General features: G+C 40.8%; 2 protein-coding genes across 6 annotated transcripts in view; one reads left to right on the top strand and one right to left on the bottom strand.

Moving 5' to 3' along the window:
* The window catches only part of mdh1b (malate dehydrogenase 1B, NAD (soluble)), a 27,204-nt gene extending 9,365 nt beyond the window's left edge, over positions 1-17,839 (top strand). For 2 of the 5 annotated variants that reach the window (XM_057819282.1, XM_057819299.1), the window contains 7 exons: positions 270-412; positions 482-650; positions 720-1,062; positions 1,123-1,264; positions 4,530-4,705; positions 10,110-10,245; positions 17,079-17,838. In XM_057819282.1, the coding sequence (XP_057675265.1) occupies positions 270-412; positions 482-650; positions 720-1,062; positions 1,123-1,264; positions 4,530-4,705; positions 10,110-10,245; positions 17,079-17,163 (1,194 nt within the window). In that variant the 3' untranslated portion in view covers positions 17,164-17,838. Of the gene's footprint in view, positions 1-269; positions 413-481; positions 651-719; positions 1,063-1,122; positions 1,265-4,529; positions 4,706-10,109; positions 10,246-17,078 lie in introns of all 5 variants that reach the window. The other 3 variants (XM_057819308.1, XM_057819290.1, XM_057819295.1) reach the window with 3 other exon arrangements.
* The window catches only part of retreg2 (reticulophagy regulator family member 2), a 34,271-nt gene continuing 30,920 nt past the window's right edge, over positions 15,977-19,327 (bottom strand). Inside the window, exon 9 of the mRNA XM_057819269.1 lies at positions 15,977-19,327. Within this exon, the coding sequence (XP_057675252.1) occupies positions 18,693-19,327 (635 nt within the window). The 3' untranslated portion in view covers positions 15,977-18,692.

Here is a 19,327-nt window from a genome sequence, read left to right as displayed (position 1 = left end):
GAGATAAGATGGTCAAAATTTGGTCTTTAGACCAAGTCAAGACCGAAACAATTAGACACCAATGTGAGACCAAGACTTATTGAGATTTAGACGGAGATAAGACCGAGACGAGACCAAGACTTTTGGGAGTTCAGACTGAGATAAGACTGTCAAAATGTGGTTTTGAGACCAAGATTGGTCTTGAGCACTACAAGACTACTACCAAAATTTGCCACGGTCCTTAACATGTTTTGTTAGGTTTCATGTACTCTATTGCAACTAAATTCTAGAACTACTACAATATCACATCAGACATGTCTGAAGAATTGATGCAGAATATTGCAGAAGAAAACCTCGTCACTAAGCTAGACCTCATTATGGAGGACGAACATCGCGCTAGCCTGGTCCAACCCCTTCACATATGGATCAGTAGGTAGGACAGACTGGAAAATCATTCAAAAGTTGGTGGAACAGCTCCATGACCTGAATTCTTCTTTTCCAGCGCCTTAAATACAACGTGCAACATGCTGCTCCCCAGTCTGCTCTCCGCTGACGTGTTGTCTCAAGCCTCTGCTATTAGCCTCCATCTGCTGGATCTGGAAGGCAATGAGGAAGAACTGCAGTCTCTGATGATGGAAACTGAAGACCTGGCTCTGCCTCTGCTCCATCAGGTAAATAATTCCATTCTGCTTTCAAATCTGCTTTCATCAAATCAACCATTTGGCTTCCTGTTAGCACAGGTGACCATTCACACGGATCTGCGAGAAGCTTTCCAAAAAGCCGAGATCGTCTTACTGCTGGATGAGCGCTCATTGGAGGGTGATCCAGCTGAACGAGGGCAAGACCAGAAAGCCATCAAAGCGGTGGTAGATCTGTACACGGAATACGGGCGGTTGATTGGGACGAGGGCCAACAACAACGTGAAGGTCATCGTTTCCGGCGGCTCACTTGTGAATCTGAAATGCTCGGTTCTACTGAAAGCGTGCTCCATTGACAGCAGTCACTTCGTCGCCGTTGCGACTCAACTAGAGAATCAGGCCAGAGCGGCCATCGCCAACAAGCTCAAAGTCAGGACTTCAGGTAGTGATGTAGCGTTCATTCTAGTGCGCTTATTCCTAGCGTGTGTGTCATGTTCTCCTTCAGAGGTGACAGATGTCATTGTGTGGGGAGATGTCGGAGACAGCTTCTACGTTGATCTGCAGAGGGCAAATGTTTTCAATTTTGATGGACCGACCAAAGGACCACCCTTCTTTTCTCAACCAATACTTGAGATTGTCTATGAAAGGTCAGTAAACTGACAAAATGTATATACCTACTGGAAAAGCAAGTCACAGATTATATTTAATGTTGGGGTCAGTCCAGAATCTGTCATTGATGATTGTAGACAGCATATTTGATAGTGTTGTGCTCCAGACAATATTTTCCAAGACCAAAACTTGCCAGAGACTAGAGTAAGATCAAGACTTGGGAAAGCTGATTGAGATGAGACCAAGACAAGCTGAGAAAAAAAGGAGGCCAAGACCATAACTCATCAAGACCAAGAAAAGACCAGGAATTTAGGGATTCAAGGCTGAGATAAGATGAAGACTGAGACCAGACCACCCAGAGATAAGATAAAACACCATAACCCATCCAGAATAAGACAAGACCAAGGTTTTTGGGAGTCAAGACTGAAACTAGACCATGACCAAGACTAGCGGAAACAGAAACAAGACAGAGACAAGCTGAGAACAAGAATTTTGCGAGACCAAGAAAAGCCTAGACTGAGATGAGACAAAGACTATGAATAATCAAGAACAAGACAAGTTCAGGCCTCTTAGAATTGAAGACTGAGACCAGACCACAGACGAGACGAGCTGGGATTGTAACAAAACCAAAACTATAACTCAATGATATCAAGAATTTTGGGAGTCGAGACGGAGACAAGCCCAAGACGGGACGAGGCAGAGATAAAACCATAAGTTAATCAAAAAAAGACAAGACCAAGACTTTTGAGAGTCTAAATTGAGACTGGACCATGAACAAGACAAGTCAAATCAGAGATAAGATAAAGACTTAGATTTTTGCAAATCAAGACTAAGAAAAGCCAAACTAAAATGCGACAAAAACCATCACTCATTGATGAACAAGACATATCCGGGACTTTTGGAAGTCAAAACCGAGACTAAACCACGAACGAGACAAGCCAAACAGGGACAAGACCGAGATTTCACGAGTCAAAACGGAGACGAGGCCAAGAAAGCCGAGACTGACATGTGACAAGACCATCCCTCATTGATGAACGAGACATGTCCAGGACTTTTAAAAGTCAAAACTGAGACTAGACCACAACCAAGACAAGTCAATATGAAGACAAGGCCAAAACCTTTGAGTCGAAACTGAAACAAGATGAAGACCTAACTCACTCATTAAGACCAAAACATTTGGGAGTTGAAGTTGAGATAAGACTAAGACCCAACGACCCTGAGACCCAAAGATTATCATTTATCGAGAACATGACTACACCAAGACTTTTAGACTGAGACAAGACTGCGACTGAGACAAACCGAAACAAGACAGCGACAAGCAGAGAACAAGACTTTTTCAAGACCAAAAAAAGCTCAGACTGAGACGAGACAAAGACAATAACTCATCGAGAACAGGTCAAGTCCAAGATAGTGACGGGATCTGTCGTTCACTTGAGTAAACGAATCCATTCCGGTTCGTTCAGTAAAACGATTCGTTCAAACGAATCGTTCAACGAATCGTTCGCCCCCCTCATCTCCCTCCCCACCCAAATGAATCGTTCGGTTAGTGAACGGGAAGTGACGTTGCCGAACGAATCACCAAAGACCGCTTCGCAGTATAACTGAACGGGAAGTGACATTGCTTGGTCCCTCCCTCTCTTGCACATTGACCACTCGTCGTAGTTTCAGAAATGAGTGACAGGCGATATCATTCTGCTCTCAGAGACAGCCTCGTCTCCCTCCCGCTGCTGCAAAAGCGAGGGAGGACTTCCGCGTCGTCTGTCCTAGTTCTATGGGCTCAAAGTCATGGCTCGTGCTTGCATTTCGAATTAGGACACGGTTGAACATTTTCCTTTTGAGGGGGAAGTCGGGGTTTGGGGTCGGGGGCGCACGGACTTTCTTTAGCATGATCTTGCTCACATATACAATGCTGCTGCTAACAGCCAACGCGGCATGCTTGCTGTCACGAAAATAAAAATAAATCGAAAGTTTAATTTCTAATTATGGAACGGCCAACACATCATATTAACCTCTCGCTCTGTTGTATTTTTGTTTTTTATTATTAAGATGATCGTTTTGAATTTTTGCACTGGTATTAATAAATAAAATAATCCGGTCAGCTCCCCTGTCGTCCCCGCATCTCAGATCGTCAAATGCTGACGAGAAATAATTGTTTGCTTTATGATTTCGCCTTTCTACTCTTATTAGTCTGTTAAGAAAAATGTAGACATATTGCGACATCTCCCGTGTCCGCGCGCTTTGTTTTTGGGGCGCTTGAGTAGCACAAGATGGACGGATTGACATAATTTGTCAAACCAACCGACACCCTCTGACACGAAAAAAAAAAAAAACCCTCGGAAAAAATTGACATGTATATACAGTTTCATTGCAAATCAGTATTATGGTGATCATACTAAATATTATTTTTTTTCTGTGCACATATGAGGTACATATCGCTGCCATGAAGCCTCCATATAGTGACAGTTCTCTGCCCGCTTCACTGCCGTCACGCGACCGCAGCTCAGGTTTTGTTTGCCTCGTAGCTACGTGTGTTTTAAATTACTGTAAATTTGATAGTATATCGTCATAGGCACAGTCCCGAGTCTGTTGAGAAAAGTAGAACACTAAACCATGCTCGCTAGATTTGTGTGGTGTTTTTGTCTTTTTGAGCAGCATTTGATAGGCTCCACGTTAACAAATATGTGACAAAGTCGTTTCCTTTCATTTTATGACTCGTTCACCGCATAGTCATTACTGGAAAGTCAAGTTAGCAGCAAGCTAGGTCAGGAACCGGAGGACCGAATCACTGAACGGGAAGTGACAAAACTCAGTCTTTCCCCCCTGCCTGCACGCTGGCTGCTTATTGGCCACACGTGGAAATGAGTGACATACGCCATGATTCTGTTTCCGCTCCCTCCCCTGCCCACGATGAGGCTGGCGTCTGATTGGTCGTGTGCGATGTCAGAAGACGCTGCCGCTTGCTCAACGCCCTCCCACGCAGCGAACAAGCGCCACCAACTTCATAGAACGAATCAGTGCAGATGGTGATTAGTTCGGTCTCGTTCACCCAAACAATTCGTTCAAAAAGAACGAATCGTTCGCGACCGATACAACACTAGTCCAAGAGTTTTAGAAGTGAAGTCCGAGACTAAACCATGACCAAGACAAACTGAGACTAGTGATTCAAGACTGAAACGACACAAAGACTGTAACTCAACAGCACCAAGACTTTTCACAGTCCAACACCGAGAACCTCAAAATTTGCTCTACAGACCAACGCGATCTTTCCCAAACCAACCCAACTTTTGCCCTGCGTTCATTTAGGGAATGGGTAGAGAAGGACTACCAAGAAATTGTGCGCAGTCAGGAGGCAGCCGTCATTTCAAAGACCGGTCATGGGGCGGACATGTCGACTGCCAATGGGATCCTCACTCTTCTAAAGGCCTGGAACGGAACCTCCGCTCCCACTCAAATGTTCTCTGTGGGGATCTTGTGCACAGGTGATGCATTGAAGGAAGACAGAGAAGTCTGTTCACTTAGATGCTACTTCCACAAACCATTACAGTGAGGAAAATAAGTTAAAACTAAGTTCTCCCACTGAGAAATGATAGGCGGTTTTGAAATTTTCATGGTAGGTGCTTGTCCACTGTGAGAGACAATCTAAAACAAAATCCCGAAATCACAGTTTTTTTAACAATTTATTTGTATTATTCTGCTGCAAAGAAGTATTTGAACACCTTAGAAAATCACTGTAAATATTTGGTACGGCAGCCTTTGATTACAATTACAGAGGTCAAACATTTCTGTTAACTTTTCACCAGGTTTGCACAGATTGCAGCAGGGATTTTGCACCACTGCTCCACACAGATCTTCTCTAGATCAATCAGGTTCTGGGCTGTCACTGAGAAACACAGAGTTTGAGCTTCCACCAAAGATTTTCTATTGGGTTTGGGTCTGGGGACTGGCTAAGCCCCTGCAGAACCTTGATATGCTTTTTATGAAGCCACTACTTGGTAATTCTGGCTGTCTGCTTCAGGCCATTGTCATGTTGGAAGACCCAGTCACGACCCATTTTCAATGCTCTAAGTGAGGGAAGGAGGTTATGCACACAATACATGGCCCTGGCCATCCTCTCCTTAATATAGTGCAGTTATCCAGTCCAATGTGCAGAAAAACACCACCAAAGCATGATGCTACCACCCCTATTCTTCACAGTAGGGATGGTGTTCTTGGAATGGTACTCAGCCATTCTTCTTCCTCTAAACACTATCAGTAGAATTAAGTTCCAGAAAAAAGTTCCATTTTAATCTCATATGACCACAGGAAATTCTCCCTTGACTCCTCTGGATCATCCAAATGGTCATTGGCAAACTTAAAACGAGCCAGGACATGCGTTGGTTTAAGCAGGGGAACCTTCCGTTCCATGCATGATTTTTGAACCATGACGTCTTACTGTATTACCAATAGTACCCTTGGAATGGTGGTCCCAGCTTCTTTCAGGTCATTGACCAGGTCCTCCTGTGTAGTTATTGGCTGATTCCTCACCGTTCTTAGGATCATTGAGACCCTACAACAGGGGTCCCCAAACTACGGCCCATGGGCCGGATACGGCCTGCGTCCACATTTGGTCCGGCCCCCTGGCCTTTTTCTGTGAAGAACTCAGAGAGGGTTATTTGGTTATTATCTATTTAATTAATAGTGTTATTATTATTTATTATTATTATATCATATTATATTATTATTGTTGCTTTATTTACTTTTGTTCTGTGAAGAATCCAGAAAGGGTTATTTGATTGTAGCTTTCCGAAAAACAATAATTTTTTACATTTAGGCACTCCTGCAATCGTCACACTTTTTCTGTTACAAACTGACCCCTGCCCTAAAAGGTAGATCTTGCATGGGGCCCCAGTCAGAGGGAGATTGACAGTCATGTTGGGCTTCTTCCATTTTTTTAATACAGTGTATCAAAAAAGTGAGTACAGCCCTCGCATTTCTGCAGATATTTAAGTATATCTTTTCATGGGACAACACTGACAAAATGACACTTTGACAAAATTAAAGTAGTCTGTGTTCAGCTTACATAATAGAGTTAATTTATTTTCCCCTCAAAATAACTCAAAATATAGCCATTAATATCTAAACCCCTTGCAACAAAAATGAGTACACCCCTTAGAAACTACGTACATCCGTAAATGTCCAAATTGAGTACTGCTCGTCATTTTCCCTCCAAAATGTCATGTGACTCGTTACAGGAGTGCTGTCAGCATTGCTGCAGAGATTGAAGAGGTGGGGGGTCAGACTGTTAGTGCTCAGACCATACGCAGCACTCTACATCAAATTGGTGTGCATGGCTGTCACCCCAGGAGGACGCCTCTTCTGAAGACGGTGCACAAGAAAGCCCGCAAGCAGTTTGCTGAAGACATGTCAACAACTGGAACTTTGTCGTATGGTCTGATGAGACGGACGAGCTTTCTTGTGTACCGTCTTCAGAAGAGGCTTCCTCCTGGGGTGACAGCCATGCACACTAGGCCTGAACTATATTGGAAAAAACTATTGCTGCGATTTTTGGGGGGTTTGCGATATATTGCAATATTATATTGCAATATTAAAAAAAATATATAGATGACTTGAATAACTGTTTGGAAAGACTTTGGATGACTCATCATGACCCCAGTGTACAGTATTCCATCGTTTTTCGCGGTTAATAGGGACCAGAACCCGCCGCTATAAGTGGAAAAACCGCGAAGTAGCGCATACACGCCCCCCCCCCCGTTTGTGTGTGTGTATGTGTGTGTGTGCTCAATGTATTTATTCAGATCTAGCACTGGAAAGAGATACATATAAGACATGTTTTGTGTCATTTTTTCCCCTAAAGTATGATTTAAAAAAAAAAAAAAAAAAAATATATATATATATATATATATATATATATATATATATATATATATATATATATATATATATATTAATAATGGTTTTTAAGCATTTCAAATGTAATAATTATGATCAGTTTTAAACATAACTGTCCCACTGAATCATTTTTAAACAAGAATAACGTCCTGTAGTAGAAAAATGCTTGGCTTTATTAAATGCTTCTGTTTACCTAACATGGCTGTGACTCTTGGAGTGACATGTAGAAATTACAAACTCCTCATAATCACTTCTGGCATTTATTTTATATGTCTCGAACGTGTCCACATTCTCCCCCCCACAGACACACACACATTCATTCCAGCCCGCGCTTCCTTGCAGAAACTGTTTAACAAGTTAAACGATGATTGACAGATTGCTGCCCGGCTTCTTTGGCCAGATCAAAGCCATCGTTAACTTTAATAAGCAAGTGCCGCAGTGACTGGGAGCTGGGAAAGGGGGTGAGAGAGGCTGTGCGAGCAAATGAAACAGAACAAAGGTTTGTGGATTGGGAAAAAAAAAAAAATATATATCGCACGTCTTTGCGATGGGACTATCGCGCATGCGCACATCGCGATGGCGATGTTTAAACGATATATCGTTCAGGCTTAATGCACACCAATTTGATGTAGCGTCTCAATCTCTGCATCAATGCTGGCATCACTCCTGTAACGAGTCACATGACATTTTGTAGGGAAAATGACAAGTAGTACTCAATTTGGACATTTAGGGATGTACGTAGTTTCTAAGGGATGCACTCACTTTTGTTGCCAGTGGTTTAGATATTAATTGCTATATTTTAAGGTATTTTGAGGGGAAAATAAATGAACTCTATTATACAAGCTGCACACAGACTACTTTTCATTGTCATTTTGTCAGTGTTGTCCAATGAAAAGATATACTTAAATATCTGCAGAGATGCAAGGCGTGTACTCACTTTTGTGATACACTTTAATTGCTCCCAACAGTGGATCTTATATCACCAAGCTGCTTGGCAATTACCCCCTAACCCTTTCCAGCCTTGTACAGGGTCTACAATTCAGTCTCTGGTGTCTTTAGACAGCTCTTTGGTCTCGGCAATGTTAGTAATTGGAGTCTTCCTGATTGTATGGGGTGGACGGGTGTTTATATGCAACTTACTGCCTCAAACAGGTAAACTCAAAAAGTCTACCTCCACTTATTCGTTGGTTTTTTAAAGGCGACCAACGGGCATTTGAGGCTTACAATTCTAGCTAATCAACAGGTGTTCAAATACTTATTTGAAGCATTATAATTCAAATAAATTGTTTTAAAAAATCATACACTGTGATTTCTGGATTTTTTCCCCTTTAGATTGTCTCTCATAGTGGACAAGAAGGCTACCATGAACATTTCAAACCCGCCCATCATTTGTAAGTGGGAGAGCTTACAAAACCTGCAGGAAGTTGAAATACTTATTTTCTTCACTGTATGTGCATAGTAGGAGTATGACAATATATCGATATGGTGATATATGGCAATACTTTTTGATCACCACAGGCTATCGATATGCTCCTGCCAAGAATCGGTATACAGTGGTACCTCTACCTACAAAATTAATTGGTTCTGGAAGTACTTTCTTACTTGAAAATTCAGTAAGTAGAGACGCGTTTTCCATGTAAATGCCCTAATCCTTTCGAAGCCCCCCCAAATTCAGACATAAATCTTTTATAATGCATAAAAATGCATCTAAACATACAGTATATGAAATACATGTTAAAATTAAATTATTACATAATAAACATAAAATTTGAGTTGTGTATCATGTAAGAAACCAAGAATAAAGAACAAAAGTTAGAACACTCTTGTAAAGCTGTCGGAACATGAGAAGCGAATGAAAAGGACGCTAGGATATCCACATACACATACAGAAGCGGTCCCTCTTAGCCAACTGGATGCCAGGAATGCTAGGCAATAGCCAATGGCCGAGCATGTTACATTCAGTAAACTCTGTGAGCTGCGAATACTAGCCATACTGTGTTTTTGCCTTTCATAACAAGAGGCCATATTTTCCCGTTGAGACGTGTCTTAACCTGAAAATTATGTATGTAGAGACGTTCTTAAGTAGAGGTACCACTGCGACAGTTTAAAAAGATGTTGTTTTGGTTGTTTTATGAAGAAACCAGCGGGTTGCTACCAAAATTTTCCACTAGACTAGTGTCTAAGCTAACTCATTAGCTGCCAATGACGGCAGTGGATGTCCAATTCATGAATATTTAATATTATTATATTATATTTAATATATTTAATATTGTTTTTCATAAAAATAAATAAATAAATAAAAACGTTAAAATGACTGAAGACTTAATAATAATTATATACTATTGAATTTTTATTTGGTATTATTTTCTTGAGTAAAAAATATATAAAACATCTAAAAAGAGAATATTGACTGGACAATTTTAAGGTCAACAATATAAACGATTACTTGAGTACCAGTTGGTTCAAACAAAAGCAAATATAAGAGTTTTTTAATTAAAACAATATTGGTAAAAAGAAAACATTGACTAATATGTTCAAAAAGAGGTTTTGGACACTGAAAAAAATTAAAATTTGGCACTTGAGTTAAATTAACCTCGCTGTTTTGTGTTTGTGAACAGAACACAAACGTAGGCCATCATTTCACCAACTCAGTAAAATCATGGTTGCACTTCGGAAGGCGTTCCTACACGCTTTTGCGCCTTTCACTGGTGGAAAGACTTGTGGGTATACACATAGTTAACTCACACATATCATAAATGCAACAACTATGTAAAGTCATGGTCCCTACGAGTCTTTGCGCCACATGAGTCTCCTCCCATTGGTCTTTTCTGTGGAAACTGGGTCGAAACAGCGCTTTTAATGTTAAAGGTTGCCAAGCCCTACGATTTGACTACCAAAATAAGCGCTAAATTTGATCACTGATTGGTTATTGATTTATGTTTTGATCCTGTTCGCCCGCAATTTAATGACCACAAACCTCTGCTCAACCGGCAGACCTTTACGACCTTCCGACCGACGTCGTCCTTTCGGTGCCGGTGGTCTTTAAGAACGGTCGATGGTCGGCGCTGCCCGGCCTTACAGTCGGAGACGATCTGAAACACAAACTTGACCTTTCTGCAAGTCAACTCAGGTTAGCCTACACAAAATAAAACTCTTTTATGTACCTCACTCCCAGTAATGCAAGTACGTTACATTTACCTGAGTAACTTTTGGAGAAAAATGTACTTCTAAGAGTAGTTTTACCACGCTATGCTTTTTACTTGAGTAGATTTGTGAAGAAGACACGCTACTCCTTACTCCGCTACAATAGTCTTTACAATTTTTCCTCTTGACTAGACATATTAGATTTGACTTTATTTTAACCAGACATGGCCACATTGGCTCTACCAGTTTCAGCAACTTCAACGTCGCAACAATAATCCCGACTCCATTATACCAGAGGTCAGCAACCCGCGGCTCTAGAGCCGCATGCGGCTCTTTAGTGCTGCCCTAGTGGCTTCCTGGAGCGTTTTCAAAAAATTTTGAAAATGGAAAAAGATAGGGGAGGGAAATATATACGTATATATATGGTGGAAAACACAGACAAGGCTGAAAAAGCAGTTTCTGCTCTCGCACCCCTCTATAAAATAAACTGCTGTATTTTAAGCCAAAAGAAATGTTGTGCCTGATAGAACAATATGTCTATATGCTGCCATAGCCGATTCATGGCACATTAAGTCCCCGAACTATTTTTAATTTGTCCGTTTTACACTGAAAACCCTCGTTTACAGACGTCGGCAACTGCTTTTGTTTCAACCCAGCCGTAAAAAGAAGGCAAGTAATTATATTTATTATTCAAAATGTCTGTCATTTTTCGCTTAGAAACATTAATTGATGTCTAATATTTCATTTTGAAAAAAAAAAAAAAAAAGACGACTTTAAAAGAATATTTACTCGCATATTTTAAAGTTTAAAACAAATTACGCCACAATGAAAAAATTGGCGTCTGTAAAAAAGTCACGGATAGCTACCTCATAACTATCGTTTAATTGTATATTTTTCGTTATCGTCGCATTTCCCCCAATATTTTAGATGATAAATAATCGATCCAAACAAAGAAAAATTGGAGAAAAAAAAACGTTTAAAGGGTAAATATATGAAAATGAAAATCTCCTTGACGTCTTTGATTTCTGCATCGCGACCCCTGTTATATTACCATGTTTCACCCATAAAAACCCGAAAAAATCCAGTTGTGGCCATTCACATCTGTGTTTTGACACGCGAGGATACGTGTTATATGGAGTTTTTGGCTCGAAACAAGGTAAGTACACGATAATATCTCGTTAAAATCAAGGCGTCTTTAATTCTGCTCTCGCGTGCTCTCACCTCCAGTTAGGGTTTTGCTGTTTAAAAAATTAAAAAAAAAAAAAAAAAAATGCCCTCATGTTCAAAATGTTTCTTCCCCCAGAAAATTGAGATTTTAAGCTTTCCAATGATGTATCACACATGTTTATAGGACAATTTTGAATTCTGGCCAAACTGGGGGTCTTAGAGCGGAACTTCATGTCACCTGAGTGTTTTCCGCCAAATCAACCTGATGTCGCAACAATATTCACATGACCACACAAAAGCTTGCAGTCGGAAGTCTTGTGATCACGCCGGCCCGTTCAATTACGTCGTGTCTTTAAAGCACCGTAAAATTTAAACCATTTGACATAGTGTCTATGTTCTGAGTTTCAACCCTACGCTTGTAAGGAATTTTTAACGCGCACTCACCATGAGTTAAAGTCAGTTGTCACGATGTAATAAAACGATTTGACTGACGGTAATCTGTAGTGTCAAAAATGTCAAATACCATAATTTTCGCACTATAAGGCACACTTCACTATAAGCCACTACTAAGGGTGTAACGGTACATGTAATAGTATTGAACCGTTTCGGTTCGTAGTGCTCAGTTCGGAACGGACGCATACCGAACGAGTTTCTGACGTAATATAACCCTACTATTCGAGGCTGTGAGTCGATCGGGTTACAGTTTCTTTGTGTAGATTGTATGTACTCCGTCTTCTCTACTATAATGAGGACCAACACAGTAGAACAGTATATCACTCAGAAACGTCAATAACGTGGCCGCCGCGAGAACGCAGTGAAACGCGGGCGTTAGAGTCAATCAGCCAATGCACACCAGTCGCAGTGCGGCAAGGTGTTAGATGCATCCCAGAAGCGGCTCAACGCGACGCACTCGAAAAGAACGGCAGAGTTTATTATTTGACGGGAGACGCGGCCCTCTTGCGTCAATACTACTAGCTAGGAACGGGCAGACCGGAAGTCACTCGTATAAAAATACAGTGGATCCGGTCGATTTTCAAACTAATATGCAATCGTAACCCACTTTTTGAGTCCATCAGATCTCTTGAGTGGTAGATTGGGGCACAATTGACTTGTCTTTGTTGATTTACTGCCGTCTTCTCTGCTATTGACCCCAATCACCAACGTCACACAATCACGTGATCGCTGTATTGTGCCGCCATATTGTCCGTCATTGTGTGTCCGTATTGTCAATGATCGTAGTTTCTAAAGGTGGATTCACTTACAAATTATGGAAGCCCCGGTGCTTTCAGACGCTGTAAACTCATTGGATGAGTTGCATAAAAGCCTTTATTTGAAAAAGCTTCGGTCGATCCGGTCGCCAGATCCATATTTGATGCCCAAACCAATGTTTCCTCCTCCGGTCCCGTCCCGTGCGTCAGAGCTCGTCCTGAGACCACAAAATTTCCAATCACACTCCAGTTGTTGTCACGATGAGGAGTCGGGTACCCAAAATCGGCACCGGCCTGAATACAAACCAACATTTGGTCACCGTTGTCATGATTGTAAAATGAAACTTGATCGACAATGGGCCGGTGTGTGCCGAAAAATAGCTGCCCCGCGTGTAATGTCCCCCCCGACGTAGCGCTTATTTATCGCTTTATTTACGTGAAAACATCAAATGTTTTCATGGACGCATTACAGTAATGGATTTACGACTGTAAGATCAGTTTTACATAATTAAATTTCACAATATATTACTACTGTATTTTAGTAACAAATCGTGGACTGGGCATCATAACCATCTTTGAACAGAAATGTATTAGTCTACAGGTTTTCACGACCATATCCCAATGACAATCACACAGGTATGACATTTATTAGTTCAAGCAGAGTAAAATAATACATATTCACGATACAAGAAAGTCGTTTCCGTGTGGGCGCTCCCGTCAGGGGGGACATTTCACGCAGGGCGGCTATTTTTCGGCACAACATCTGTTGTTGCGCTTACCTTCTTGCTGCGCGACCGTGGCGACGAGCTTCGTAGTCTCCGTCTGATGATGTCTGCGATGTTGGCATCATATTGATGTTTTTGCCGCTGTGTAACGGCTTCATGGACAGAGATAAACAAACCGTGCTGCTTTTGAGATTTGCCCTTTTAACAATGGGCACACAGCAACTACTAAAATGACCGTTTATCTTCTCTGTTACTGCAACCAACCGCCACACATGCCTTCACCATTTTGATTAATCAATGTTAACGATTGTCAGGAAGGTTTTTGGGTTCGTTTACTAGGCGGTGATTCCTTAGACAAGCAGAAAAACACGGAGTAATAGGAGGAATGTACGTAGCGGTAATATGTAAACACGATGAGCTGACGGACAATATGGTGGCACCAGTCAGGGGGGCGGAGTTGTGACATCACATGATTGGGGTCTATAATAATAACCAACACAGTCCCGTGTTCAATACAAAACCCTCCTACCACAACAGAACAAGTAGGAACTAATATTCACATAGGAACTAAAGTTTTACAACATAAAATATACAATATAAATGAATACTACATCACATTTGTAAAATATAAATACATAATAAAATAAATAATAGCCCATTTAAATAAAATACATTGAAATGAGCTAAAACACCTGTAATTAAATAATAAGAATAATACACAGATCCTGCTTACACAATTAAATTTATTAATTTCTATGTGGCGCTTTAACTTGAGAAAATCCACCAATAAAGCTTTTGAAAACCGTTCATAAGAAAAAAAAAATGTTTCATTGAGGCATTTCGTTTGTAAAATACATGTTAAAGTCTTTGTCATTGGGATTGCTTTTCTCTGACCAATACGCGGGGTCTGAAAGGCAAATTGTTGTTGGATTATCTTTAAATACCCGTTACTTTTTGAGCAGAATTCTAGCTTTGTATAGGCTAATGTTCCTATTGTTGAATAAAAAACTAGCACATTTATATTTTGCATTTTGTTTTCTTACTGTACCGAAAATGAACCGAACCGTGACCTCAAAACCGAGGTACGTACCGAATTGAGATTTTTGTGTACCGTTACACCCCTAGCCACTACCCAACAAATTTGACACGAAAACGGCATTGTTCATTGATACGCCGCACTGGACTATAAGCCGCAGCTGTCCTCCCTGTACTATGGGATATTTACACCAAAAGATTAACTGGTAACACTTTATTTGACAGCAGCATCATATGACTATCATGACCAAATGAACTATCATGAAGCTTTGAACCAATTGGCTGCAGTTTTGGCCATCACTGCTCCCTGGGTGGAGACAGTCAACCTCTCCTGCCACCTGCTATCAACACTGTTGTCATCCAACATGCCTCCAGCATGCATTGCAGCGCTACAGATGTAAATTACAATCAGAATTCATGTTCTGTGCTAATTATTTCTTCAGTTAATGTTGGTTGTTTCATTTATTGCTACCAATGGTATTTGGTATTTGACAGTGGCGCCATAAGACTGTCATTAGACATCATAATCATAACATGACACTGTCATAAGCATTAATGAATGCTTATAACAGAGGTCATTTAGTGCTATCCAGTAAATTATCTCACTTTTGAATGGATGTAGAAGATCCGAGCTGAACATAAATGGAGTTGGTAACATACTTTGCCAGATGACATCTGTCAGAAACATTTAGCAATGCCCATGATAGTGTCATTCGCCGCTGTCAGATAAAGTGTTACCTATTAACCAGGGGTGAAAGTGGCTAGAATTTCTTGCCGAAACTCCCTGACGTGAAGGCCGTCACATAGCCAGAAATTTTATTTACCATATTGGCCCGAATATAAGACTGTGTTTTCTGCATTGAAATAAGACTGAAAAAGTGTGGGTCATCTTATATTCGTGGTTTAGACATTATACCCATTCACGACGCTAGATGGCGCCAGATATCAGTGAAGCGAATGCTGAACTTGAGGAGTAATGTTCTGTCATGACAGATCTCAGCTACTCTGAAGTTTAACCAGTTTGCAATATTTTATTGCACTGTTTTTCCTTATTCAGATTTGTTTCAAGAGTACAGTTACAGTTAGACCTCACTTTGATATTTAATGCAGTTATGGCAATTTTGATGTTTAATCACAAGAGATTGGTTTATTTACATTTCAAAAACCAGAAGCCAATCATTTACGATTGTGATTGCACTTTAGTTTAAATATTTAAATGTTCAGATATTAAGATTTGAATGAGGCAAAATAACATGCTTTTTCTCTCAAATATATTGTTATAATCATTTGTTTTGGATGTACTGTAATAATTTTCTGTATAAAAATTAATTTGGTGTTCAAAAAGTCTTGTTTCAAACTTGAGTCTTGAAAAGGGGGGGGGGTCTTATAATCAGGGCCGTCTTATATTCGGGCCAATACGGTTTTTATTTTTTTTCTTTAGGGGGGGCAAACTTCTTCAACTACTGGAATGCAAGAAAACTGTTTTAGCACAGTTATTTCTATAACACATACAAAAACTGATTTTCATTCAAAATTGTATTTTTTCAATGATTTGCAAAATAAAACTTCACAAAAACAGCAATAACCCCAACCTTCATCTCCTAATTTTTATTTTCCCTCATTTCCTCACATACTAAATGCCAAATCTCAATTTTAACTACTTAAGAACATAGGATGTATATTAAAATTGAATATAAAGTGATGTAAACATTTACATTTTTTTAAAATAATAAAGATATAAGTAACATACATTCAGAAAAATAAGTACAAACGACTTATATCATGCAGCGTGAAATGGAATATTTTTTGAAGATTGCGCAAACATTGACTTATTTCAATCATGAGAATGAATAAGTAGCCTAACATAAATGAACAAATATAAGTCCAAAGTGCACATTGACTGCTAAGATGTTCTGAACCTCCCCATCAGACCAAATAAAACAAATTTTGATAATAAGCCACCTCAACTCTGTCGTTGCTCTTAAAGATTTGATCCATTATATCTTGCATTGCCCTTTTTTTATTGCATCAATTCTTTTTTTTCGCTGTTCCAGAAAACATGCACATTTGAACCAATCAGCGTTATCTCTGCTGATCACATGTCAGTATGTCAGCCAATTGAGCGGATAAATGAGTCGAGGCGTTTTGCTTTGTTGGGTGCATTCACACATTGACGTGACTCATCATTGTCAGACTCGGATAACTAGAGCAGCTGGGGAAACCTTCATGCCGTAGGTGGAATAAAAAAATAGATATTGGTGGAAATGGATTACGCTACAAAAGCACTTTATTACACTTATTGTTAACACTTGTGTATGTAAATCTTGATGTTGGTAGATTGTTTTCTTCTTGGAGATGCGTCTTAGCATTTTTGTTTTTTTCCATAGCGTTTTGACAGTTGCCGTCATATTTTTGGAATCAAAGCACCGTGTACCAGAACAGCATTCCGCCTTTGAATCTTATTCCGGGACTGCGTTCCTGACCGTTCTGGCCCACTTTCACCCCTGCTATTAACTCAAATAAACAAATTAATCACACTGGACTATAAACTGCAGCATTCAAAATGACGGGGGGAAAAAAGTAGCGGCTTTTAGTCTTAAAATTACGGTAGTATTATTTTAGTAACAGTATTTGAAGCTACTGTACCCACCTCTGCTTACTCCAATAACAAATTTCCTCCACAGGGCCAAGATATCCGGTGAGGTGACCACGACGACAACTCAAGAAAACAACACGACAACTCAAGAAAACAACAAAAATACAACTTAGTGCATATTTTTCCAGTTTGTTCTTTTATTCTCTCATTTATTTTGGGGGTTATCGTTCAATTGACCTGTTGAATATACTGTACCTCCTTGCCTTCTTCAACTTGTTTTTTGATAGTCTCAAGAAGTAAAAGATCAAACCAAGAGGGGGGGAAAAACAACTTATAAAATGGATTTAACAGTTTAACAAATTCTGAGGTTATTTTATAAGTGCACTACCACCGAACACAAATTAATCTGTTAACTTCTCAATAGTGTTTTTCATTTACAGTTGGCATGTATTGAAAAGGTACCTGAAACTCTCCCACACATTGTGCCGTCAGCTGAAAAAACAAAGTTTGACATGCAGAATATTTCATAGTATACAAATCCCCTTCCCTGTTTTTGTTAAATTTTTTCTACAATATACACACAGAGGCTGGTAAAGTGGGAGGTTAGTACAAATACAATTCACGAGGATACATTGAGAAATGAATGAATTCCACCTTTAACTCATTCACTGCCATAGTTTCAGTGCCGTTGACAGTGGTAAGACGTCCAACTCAATTGGACTGGAATAACATAAGACGTTCCAATAGTGTAGTGCTGTGCAATTTGGGGAAAACAAAATATATCACGATATGTTACATATGATACAAATGTTAAATGCATCAAGTAGTGCTGGAACCAAAAACTTTCCAGTGTAAACAGATTTAGCAAAAGTAGCATACATACTTTTACTCAAATGTAAATATATCTTCAAATACTACTTTAAAGACAGCTGTTTATGAAGCTATCATTTCATAAATACATTAAGATTGAAAATGGAACGAATTAAGTACTCATTAGAAGTACTGCTATTTTCAATTGTGTTGCATGCATTACATACAGTTGGCAGGATGAGCTAATTGGCTAACTAGGGACATCTTGAGGACAATTGGTGGTATTACAACTGCAAGTAGCAAGTCTGCACAATTTGGGCGCTATCTGCAGGCAAAAGACTGCACTGCAGGACGCTGACAGACATAAAATGTTGAAAGTTTTATCTCGTTTTGGTGATACATGTCGTCATATTGTACAGCACTACAACAGTAGAACGGTTGTTGATCTGTTTCCTAAGAATCAGAGTTAATACGGCAAAGTTACAATGCGCTAAATGTAAAAATTGCACATTTTTAAAGATCTGGTTCATCCATCACCGTCAACGGCAGCCAATGAGTTCATTCCGAGCCCGAACGTGACAATAGAACCTGGTTAGTACGTCTGTAAATGTGGCATGCAATCTATGGCGGGTTTCTAGGCGTTAGCGGCGATGAACGTCCGATCCATTTGGGATTAGCGGCGTTCATTCGATCACCATTATAACTGGCATTCTTGCTAGTTCTAGTTCGGACATTTATCTCCGTCAACGACACTGAAAACTCGAGCTTTCACTGCCAGTCTGAAATTCAAATTGCTTACGGCGCTAATTCCGACGCTAACGTTTGGGATGTCGCGGTGCGTTTGATGGAGAAACGAGAAACAAAACCAAAGGGATTCAAGAGGGTGAAGAAACTACGACTGATGTTGAGCTCCCGACGCGACCTCGTCCGCCTGCTCGAGTTCACTTTGGTCCAGAAGCTCAAAATCTTCTTCCTCGGTCGCAACCAGGGTGTCGTCACCCGCGACGCTCTCTGCAGTTATCGTTTCCGGGTCCTCGTCGGGCGGGGTTAAAGTCTCCGTAACGTCCGGCGGGGATCGACGAGGGAGGAATTCGGCCAGGGCGGGCTCCTCGCTGGCCTCGCTAGAGCGGAGCAGCGCCGAAAGAGTGTTCTGCACCACGGCGGAGATGGCCGTGCTCACAATCTCCTCGCTCAGAGCCTCGAGCGAGCGTTGCGCGCCGCGGCTAACGGCGGCTCCCGTTTCCAGGCCGCCCCCCGCCGACACGTCCTCGCCGGGCGGTCTACCGTGGCCGTTGAAGTGAGTGTTTACAAAGTGAAGCGGGGAGGCCAGGTGCTGGATGAGGAGGCTAGCGGGGCTCAAAGGTTCGGCCTCGGCGGGAACGCTCGCCTGAGATCTGTCGCCTTGTCCCGACGGAACGTGGAGGAGGTTGTGCTCCAAGGAAGGGAACTCCTCGACGGAGGGAAATTCTGGCAGATCTCGCAAGTAGGACTCTTCCGGGTCGCTGTGGAAACTCTGCTGATCCAGGT

Source organism: Corythoichthys intestinalis, chromosome 2, assembly GCF_030265065.1.
Source record: "Corythoichthys intestinalis isolate RoL2023-P3 chromosome 2, ASM3026506v1, whole genome shotgun sequence".
In the NCBI taxonomy this organism is placed as follows: Eukaryota; Metazoa; Chordata; class Actinopteri; order Syngnathiformes; family Syngnathidae; genus Corythoichthys; species Corythoichthys intestinalis.
The sequence above is the reverse complement of the archived record's forward strand: the minus strand, read 5'-3'. Positions and strand labels throughout refer to the sequence as shown.